Source organism: Kryptolebias marmoratus, linkage group LG22 (assembly GCF_001649575.2).
Source record: "Kryptolebias marmoratus isolate JLee-2015 linkage group LG22, ASM164957v2, whole genome shotgun sequence".
NCBI lineage: Eukaryota > Metazoa > Chordata > Actinopteri > Cyprinodontiformes > Rivulidae > Kryptolebias > Kryptolebias marmoratus.
Window position 1 is genome coordinate 11228514 of NC_051451.1, and position 10067 is coordinate 11238580.

Consider the following 10067-nt stretch of genomic DNA (forward strand, 5'->3'; position numbering starts at 1 on the left):
GTGACACATGTTACTCATACAATTTGTGCTGTGTGGCAAAGAGACCATTAGTCAGAAGCCTTCACTGATGTAGCGTTTATAAAAGAAAAAAAAATTTGAAAAGCAGCACGGGAAATTCTGTTGAAAGATAGCATTAATGTCAGTGTGAACTTAAAAAGTCAACTCATGTTCATTCAGCCTGATTAAAATGCTATCAAAGAAACAAAGAGCATAATTAGGATTTTTTAAAGGAGTAGGTGCATACCACTGGTCTCCTTTCATTGCACAGTTCATTGAGATAAGAGTCCCCCAACACTTGACACTGAAGTGTATTTCTTTTTACCATTGTACCTGCCATGCGAGGAGCCTCAATGATAAATCAGCCTACGTGCATGGTTTGATTTGATTTTACAAGGAAGTGAACTAAATGTTTTCCCCGGTATATGTTTTATTCAAATAGTTCCCCTACCTTTTTGTTCTCACCCATCAGGGCTGATGTGTATTAAGCATAGACTAAATTCGTGTTGGAAACAAGTGTAGAGCACAAGACCATGAATAAAAGCTGGGTATAAACAGAGTGGATGCAGGCTTTTTGTTAAGAGCCACATGCAATGTTGAACCTAACCTTGAGTGAAGGGAAACATTTGCCTTTACTAAACTACTCTAAAGTGTACAGCAACATTACAGGATTAGAATACGATGAAAAGGACAGTAAATCTATGTTTGATGCTGTACTTAAAACTAATAAATCAAGTAAATATTTGCATTGAGTAATCTATGGCTTTTTGTTTTAATTTGATGCCAACCACATCTTTAAAAAAAAAAAAAACATGAGACTGCATGTGTGCTATTTTGAACAACAATCCATAAGTGTTTGGCAAAAGGAATTGTTGCAGAAGTAAGTAATATACACTTACTGACAAAAAGTTGAGCACCCTGAAGAAATGGTGTGATTTAGATGTAATTTGTTCCACAATCAGACCAGCGATGTGGATGGAAACGATCCGATTTGCAAGGAGCTAGGTATGTCTGCAACAAGCACCAGAGGGCGTAAGTGGTGGCATTGCGAGCAAAGCGGTTGTGTTTAATAGGCAGCTGCTGGAGCGTCCAACAGTCAAAAGAGTGAGTGAAGGTCGGCAGACATAGAGAGTGGCTCGATGTTGGAACCGATGGGTGCGTGAGAGCACCAGCACACGTCATGAAAGTTCTGGTCGCCCAGAACAAATCACATCATGGGAGGATTGTTGTATTGTGGGTCAAGCATTACAGAACCCGATGACATCTGCACACCGGATACCTGGACACAGGTACTGGAGATTTTACAAAACCTCATGTCATCCCATATCACTTCAACAACAGCTGGATGCAGATGCCAGTTGTCTCCTGTGCAGGCTGTCATTAACATCAGAGCACAAATGGCTGCATTTGGGGTGGTGCTGTAACCAGGAGGCATGGACTGATGACGAGTGGTGTCATAACATGTTCAGTGATGAACCTTGGTTGTGGATTAATCCAGATGACTACTGTGTGAGTGTATGCCAGCGCCAAGGGGAGAGGACCAGTCTGGCCAATGTTGTGGGGAGACAGGCCATTGTTACTACTGGCATCATGGAGTGGAGAGCCATAGGGTCAGACTTCAGGTCACCTCTGGTAGCGTTTCAGGGTGATGGCACAGCGTTGCATAAGTGACATCTTTAAAGTGCTTGTCTTCCCCATTCCTGAGACAGCACCCTGGTACAGTCATTCAAGAGGACAACCTCTGCCAACCAATGTCACGTGTGTATATGGACGCCTGCATTACGATGAGTTCCCACTGATCTTTCCCCAATCCCCAAATACATAAGTGAGATTAATTTAGAGCTTAACTCCGACTCAATGATGATTTGCGGGATTTCGAGGACCAACAGGCTGTGGGCCTACTAGCTATATGACTGTATGACTCAGTTCTGCCCCAAATAACCAATTCCATCCAGGCTTGACTGACATGGGGCCAGAAGTGTGTCTGTACTGCCAACTCTGTTGTCCATTCGATGTGATATTTGTAATCTCTGAAACAATCCCATGACCTTTCAACACACGCAGCTTCATTGCTACCACTCCGTCTGGGTACATAGCTTTGTTTCGTCGGTGAGTATTCTTCTTTGGCTAAGAAATTAGACATGCTTAACAATTCTGGATAAACATTAATGAAACTTTTGAGAATACAGTTTTGCCTTTTGGCAACGGGCAATAATTATCTGGGAGACATGAGGGAGTGCTGGAGAAAACTGAAATTCAGTTTTAAAAAGGAAATCAGTGGGAATGTATGAATTACCAGGTACCCTTAGAGAAAAATGTTTTCAGTTTTTATTATTTTCCAAGTGAATTAAGGCAAGTGATGCAAATTTTCCAGGACTTGTCTTCATTACAGCTATAACCTGCCAGTTTGATTGTGCATCAGTGTAAATCAGTAAATTAATAGCTAATGATTTACGTAAGAATATGACCAATTAAAACAAAAAGAACAGAAGTTTAGACAGCTTGTATAGTTTTATCATTTAGAATGGAAACAAAGATTTGATAGCTGATCACATTAAAAGCATACCTAAGCTTTTTGGAGCAAGTCCAATGATTTGTTCATTGAACACATCTTCCTGGTGATGATTAGGGTCAGCTTTATGAGTCAAAATCCAAAGGAGGTTCAAAAGTTGAATTTGGTGCACTGTCCGTCTTTAAACAAACAATTAAATTAAACAAAACCACTATAATTAAAAACAAAAAAAATTACTATTGCAGAGTGTAATGTTTAAAGCTACAATCAAACCACCTTGGCACACAAAAAGTTAAAAAAAAAAAAAAGAAGAAGAAGAAAAAGAGTGCTGTGCCACTTAACTAATTAATCATTGTGGTTGAGCAGGGTAAAAATTAAGCATTAGTGCCATTGCTGCGGGCAATTCCTTCCCCACGGTGACAGCTAATTAAGAAGTTGATGAACACCAGTGCTGGGTGATATCCACGTTCCTCCGGTGCCCTCCTCACCAAACGATTCCACAGCATTTAGCTGCCAATTTGCATCCTCTGCCTCGTCTCAATAATCCTGTGGCCACACTGAGCAACCTATGAAAGGACGCCTTGAACTAAATGATATGTTAAATATAATTACTGGTAGCCATGGTAAATAAACAGCGCTGGAAGTGTTGCAAGTGTATGAGCACAAGTCTACAGGGGGCTCTGACACGTCAGAAATGTAAGTCTTAATTGTAAGTTTCGGCCTCCCCATCATCATCACGCCATCTTCACCCCTCCCCCACCCCCCATCTTTTTGTGCTTGTCTTTTTTAATTTTGCTCTCAGGAAAGACAGTGATTACCCCTGTGCCGACGTGCTGCATAATGGTATCAGCGCCGCCAACAGAGCAGTGAATTAAATTGTATCTGCAGCCTCTGTAAAGCCTTGATGAGGGGGGCAGATGCCTTTGTGGTGTTATCATTATAACACAATGGTCATGTTGTCATCAACCTTGCCATCTCTGGTTGAAAAGGCATGATTGTGTGTTGGGGGCTTTTTCTCCTGTCCTCCCACTGCCACCCTCCCCCCACCAACCCTGCTGCCCCGCCCCCGGCCGATTCGTTGTGAATAGGAGCAATTTTCTAAGAGCTATGAAATCACGTAATAGGTCCTAATATGCAGCTGCTTGGCACAGTGAGGCAGCCTCTATTAACGCGTAAGTCAAACACAATATGTGTTTTGGCTGGAGAATCATTGAATACACGGGCACATGCCAAATTTATTCAGATGAAAATCCACACAACTGTCACCATTACAAAGACAAACTATTTGCTCCATCTTTTGACATGTGGTGCCCTATTTCGGATTCCGTCTTCGCTAAAGTGGTCATATCAAAGCATTCAACCTGTAAGGAAAATCGTTTTGGAAAATTGAATGGTGGGCCACAACATTTGAAATGTATTTGCACAACTGGGAAACAGACTCATTTTCAAAGCGGAGGCTGCAACGGCGCTGGTGCCGCTAAAAAGACGGTGCCATGTCGCAATTATAATTAAGGATTTTTCAATGGTACACTGCAAATTTACAAACATGTTTTGCTGTGATTTGTTACCGCGGAAGAGTTACACACCGCAAGTCTTTGACAAGTTTCTCAAAATTCAACTTTAATACTTCAAAATGGGAGTGAAGATGATTCAACAGTGTTTCTCTCACCAGGCCGCATTAATTAAACTGAAAAATTTATATAGGATTTTAAAAAAAATATATTTTAAGATTATTTAAAACCGTATTATACATAGCCTGAGTGCACAATGAAATCCCTATAGAGTATGTTTTTTTTTGTTTTTTTGCTTTTTTTTAAACAATTGGGATTTTTTACATAAATCCAGGCCATATAACAGTACAAATGGTTGAAAAATGATATCAAAGCAAAAGGAGGAAGAAATTTTCTTGTCGTTTAAGGCTGATCAAGAAGAGAAGCTCAAGAAATGATACCAACAGAGACTGTAGCTTTCAGGTAAACAGATATTCACAAAATGCCTATTTTAATTTCAGTGTCTTTTTGTTATTTCTCCTTTAAAAAATCAAACACAAACTTCTTTTTTTAACTCTTTCACAAGCTTGAATTTTTTTAGGATCCGTCCATTTCATTTTCAGGTTTTAAGGCATCCAAATTGGAACAAAAAACAGCGTTAATGCCAGACACCGGACATCTTATTCAACACAGGCTTTTCAGGACATATCCTGATCCAAGGGAAATAGACTCACCCTGCTGGAATTCGTTGAGTTTCTTCACGGCCTCGTCTCGCTCCTCCTCCAGCCTCTTGCACTTTCGAAAAAAGAAACAAAGATTCCTTAAATAAACACTTAAACTGTCTGCTTATGGAACATGAATAGAAATCAGAGAAAATCTGGGTTGACGTAAACTTTAATTCTTTAACCATGAATAGCTGCTGTAATGGACAAATACTGATATCGTCCTGACATCTCTCTAATCCGATTGTTAATGAGGTGTAAGGACACTTCATTAACACTTCATTGTTAATGAATTGTTCCTGAAGTGAGGCTCTAAACTGCTTTAATCCCCTTTAAAAGTTAAACCACCTGGGAAAGACACGGTTGAGAGAATCAATCCATTTGTTTGCACCATGAGCAGAAGTTGTTTATATTGTCCTCATTTTCCAAAAGGTATTTTCTCTTGTTGTCATTTATTACTAAATACTCTTTCATTCCGCTTTACAGTTTAAAATACACAGAGGTTCTAGTATTTTTCTACAGTTACCAAATCAATGTAATTAAAGACAATAAAAGCCAGGGAAACTCTACGAACAGGCATTTCTGAACAGATTCAACACTCACTGTCATGGCTGCTGTCTTGTTCTTTTTCTGCAGCTCTTCGTACTCCTGCAAGGCTGTGGGGAGCAAAGGATGCCAGTAAGCCATCTTCACGACAAATGTCAGCGAAGAACAAAGTGCTCACATGTTGGAAAAAAACGTAAGATTGAATGGAAACTCATGCAGCATGTGATAACTTCTCACCAAGTCATGCTCGTGTCACTCAGCTGTAGCAACACTCTGGGTGTCTCCTGTCTGTCCTGGCTGTGACAGCTGTATTACTAATAGTGTCTTTTTTTATTTTTTTTATAACTGTTAACATTTCTGGTCTCCATCAAGAAAAGAAGTAATTACTGGAAATATTGTTTTGGGAACGTGGGGATTTGCAAAGTGAATTTTGGAAAACTAGGACATTTTCTACTTTTATAAATAGCTAAACTCCAAAGTTGGAAACCCCAAATCTGAAAACAAATTGTCAAATATTTGAAAATTCAAGTTCATTTTTTCTTTTCTTGCACAGGATCAAAATCTACAAAGAAAAAACATAACTTAAACCATATTTTTTTTAAGTAATTAAAAAATATTTTTAAAAAATAGCATTAAAAGGCCAACATACAGCTAATAAAATAACATGGAGACTGACTGAATTGTTACACATAAATTTCCAGGTTTATTGGTTAATTTCTCTTGAAGTGACTATTTATTTCACAAAATAAAAGCTCTTTTTCGTCTTTCTTTACTAAAGGTACAAATGCATTACCACTGAAGCCCCTTGTAACTATTTGGCTGATAATTTTTTTGTCACAGTTGTTGCTATTTTTCCCTCAACCTTGGAAAAACCCACACATCAAACCTGCAGCTTGGTTTAAAATGGTGTTCTGTGACCTTTTTGCAGCAGTGCATTGCACAACGTTGACAGAAAAAAACATAAAAAATGAGAATTTCCTCATAGACTACAATGGGTTTTTTGGGGTTTTTTTGGCAAATAGAGAGAGAAACCCAGCCCCATTTGGAGCTCTACAGCTCGGACACGCTTCACAGTAGAAATGTGGGCGTGTTGCCACATTTCAGTGCACAGCAGCCACATTGGCAGGTGTAACGTGTTCAGGTACAGAGAAGGATTTGCTGTGTTGCTCTCAGAGCTCACTACACACAACTTTAATAAGTGTTAGCTCAGTTTCTCTGAGCAGACACTGCCACTGCTAATTCTGCAAACTAGTACATCTCTTTACACCAAAGTTACATGTTTTTGCTTGGCTTCTCAATGAACTCACTTAGAGTTCAGTTGTTTCCCCTGTTTTTTGATACTTTGTGTTGAAGTTATGCCTCCTCTTTATAATATTGGTGTCAGGGTTGCAAATGGCAGTGTCTTACCTGGACTCTGCCACTTCCCTGGACATCGCTCTGCACTAGCATGACTGAAGATATGTGCTGTATGTAAAAGACTCTTAACAGCCCCAAAACACGCAAAACTGAGGTGTAGGTAGGCTTAAGCTTTGGCAGGTTTATCACCTTATACAGAATATGTCATGTTCAGTTTAAACGTCCACCATGTGACTGTGCTCCTCATGCCCTTTTCCAAATCTGCTGAGTCGGATAATCCGCTGAGGGTCGTAGAATGAAATCATCCCACTTCTGACACCATGTAGTTTTATTAGTTACTTCCACAAAACAGTTCCAGAAAATCGCCGCAAAGACAGCCTGTCTTTAAGCTGCCTCTGCCTGTTCACAAATCACCAGAACACCCGGTCACGTCCCACACAGATGTGACCTTTCAGAAATGAGGCGAGCACCGCAGAACCAAAAGAGGCGTGGAGCGGCACTCAGCTGCGTTGATGGTCAGCGCAAAGCATTAAATGTGTGACGTATTGTTTTCTTTTCAAAACTTGATCAGTTGACTCAGTTTAGTGATCCTCTTTGCTAACTAATTTTTTAAACTTAATTCAAAGTTCCTGTGCGTTATCGATAACGCAGACATAAAATACGAGTGGTGTAAACAACTTCCTGTCTTGGCTTCAAATGAAAACTACTCAAAACAAAAATGGGGTGAAGGATATGTCGAGAACCCATGTGGACACTGGTAAACTGATGTCTTAGAGGCTGCTAAAGCAGCACCGGAGAAGTGTGTTTAGGACCTGCTAACAAGAACAGGTAAAGAAAACTTGCCTTTAGTTGTTGTGGGTGAAACAAAAAGCAAAGAGTACTGTGTTAATGGTGCCATTCTCAGCTGTGAATGTGTGGAATGATCAATCTGCTCTTTTATGTCAAATCTGAATATTGGTTTTTCATGTCTGCCGCAATAGGTTGTATTTGGAAAGCTTAGTATATTTTACGGTGGTACAATCTACAAACAAGTAGGATATTCATTCTTATGACCCCACTTCTAAATGGTCAGAATATTACTTTCGAATTAAAGACCAAACCAAGACAGAACAAATTAGCTGTTCAAACAACGAGGGCAGGTTCTCTCCAACTTTCTTTTTAATGTTTAATCACCAGCAGACTCACAGGAACCATAAAAACAGCTGAATCTTCATGGGAAGAACCTGGATCATTAACTTGGATCAATTCAAACATTTAAAGTACACTTTCTGAACAGTTTTACCTCTAAAAAAAACTCCACTGTTCTACTTAATGAAGTCCCAGTTTGTCTGCAGGGTAACATGGGTTTCTAACAACCCCGCGTTTTAAGACACTTTTTCTGAAACATTTTTCCTTTGGAATATCTTCAGCCAGCTGCAAACAGCATTCTGAAAAAAAAAAGGAAAAAAAAAAAAACCTGAAAGTAGGACGAGGCAGAAGCTGCTTGAAGAATTACCTTGGTTCGACAGCTCTGTAATGACAGTCATTTTATCCAGCTCCTCCGCAGCCATGGCGAGAAATTCTCTCTTTCTCTCTCTCCAAAGTTCAACGGTCAGGAAGTGCAGCCCTGCGTGCGACACACCTGCCCCAGGCGCTCAGACAAGGAGTGGAGACTCTGCAGTCCAACACAAGGCTGCAATAAAAGGCTCGGAGCAGAGACAGGGAACAAGAATTACATGTTTTCTTTTACCAGAAATGAGATACAGTGATAAGAATGCTGATTGTATTCCAGGTTTTGCAAAGTAACCAAAAACTGAAAGACACTTTTTACAATTTTGCAGCAAAAAATAAGTATCTACATGTAGGGTATTTTTGTAGTTTTCTTCTGAGACAGCAGCACCAGTGAATGGTTCACTTTGAGGCCACTGGACGGTTCGGTGTCAGGTGATGAAATAAGATAAAACAGGTCACACTTTGTTCCTTTTCTTGCAAGAGTGGTGGAGGATTCGGGACCCGTTTTGGTCAGTTTCAGTCATCCTGCAGGGCTCAGTCGTCTCCGAATTACTTCTCAAAAGAATTGATGCTGTTTGCTCAAAGGAAAGAACAGTTTTAGAATATTTTTAACACTCCTTGAGTTAAATTTTGTGATGAAACAGAAAGAAAAACTGTAGATGGAGAGCAGATGTTTGTTATTAGATAGAGGTAAATATGTTGGATTTATTTTGCATTTACATTAAATTGATACGTACAGTGGTTTGCAAAAGTACTCACCCCCCCACCCCCCCACCCCACCCACTTTATAAGGTTTCCATTTTGTTGTCTTACAACCTGGATTTTAATTGGATTTGTAATTTAAATATAAGCAATGGATCGACACTAAATACTGCAGATTAATGAAGGTAAATGGGGTAAAAACAAACAAACAAACAAACACGAGAAGTGGTGCATTCAAATGCATTCATTCCCCCCAAAGTCCTCTACAGCAGCATGCCTCTTCTCTTAGACTGGACCATTCCTGTTCCTCCTTAAACCAGTGCAGCGTGTCTTCGGCAGAGGGTTCGGGGACGTTGTCCTGCTGAGATGTGAACCTCCGTTCCAGTCTCAGGTCTCTGGAAAGCCTAGATTTCCCTCAAGAGTTGTCTGTATTTTGTGCCTTCAAGCCCAACCAGTTACCCACCCTCTGCTGATGAAAAACCTCCCCGCAGCATGACGCTCCCACCGCCATGCTTCAACGTAGGGATGGTGTTTTCAGCACGATGAGAGGTGTTAGGTTTGTACCAGATGTGGTGGCTAAAAAAAGTTCAGATTTTGGTCTCTTCCACTCGTTGAAAGAAGGAAACCCAAATATCTTTTGTCATTAATTATTTTCAACTCCCACCTCTGCAGAAGACCTGTCCAGCTCCATCTGGGTTATCTCTGGCCTCCTGCATGGTTCTCTGATTTTTTCCCTTTCTTGGCAGGTTTGCCGTTTCCATTTCCCATTAACGGATTTCACAGCGCTCTCTTGGATAATCAGGGTTTGAGATATTTTTCGACGCTCCAACCCTGATCTGAATTTCTCCACATCTTTGTCTCGGACTTGTGTGAAGAGTTCCTTGGTCTTCGTGCTGTCTCTAGCTCGGTGGTATAAATATATATATTTCCCCCCCGTTCCATTTAACTTCATTAAGCTGAAGTATTTTCTGTTGGCCCATTACTTAAAATCAAATTGAAAATCCATTTAAATTCCAGGTTGTAAGACAACAAAACAGAGATAATACCAAGGGCGGCGAGTAGTTTTTCTAACCCACTACATTTATCACATACAGGTGATGGTCATAAAATTAGAATATCATGAAAAAGTAGATTGATTTCAGTAATTCCATTTAAAAAGTGAAACTTGTATATTATATTCATACATTACATACAAACTCATATATTTCAAATGTTTATTTCGTTTAATTTTGATGATTACAAATGATAACA

General features: G+C 39.9%; 1 protein-coding gene across 1 annotated transcript in view; it reads right to left on the reverse strand.

The window, feature by feature from the left end:
• Window positions 1–8200, reverse strand: part of shtn1 (shootin 1) — a 36766-nt gene extending 28566 nt beyond the window's left edge. The window contains exons 1-3 of the mRNA XM_017421645.3: window positions 8119–8200; window positions 5325–5377; window positions 4734–4794 (exon numbers count right to left, since the gene is read on the reverse strand). Of these exons, the coding sequence (XP_017277134.1) occupies window positions 4734–4794; window positions 5325–5377; window positions 8119–8173 (169 nt within the window). The 5' untranslated portion in view covers window positions 8174–8200. The remainder of the gene's footprint in view (window positions 1–4733; window positions 4795–5324; window positions 5378–8118) is intronic.
• Between the last annotated feature and the right edge of the window lie 1867 nt (window positions 8201–10067).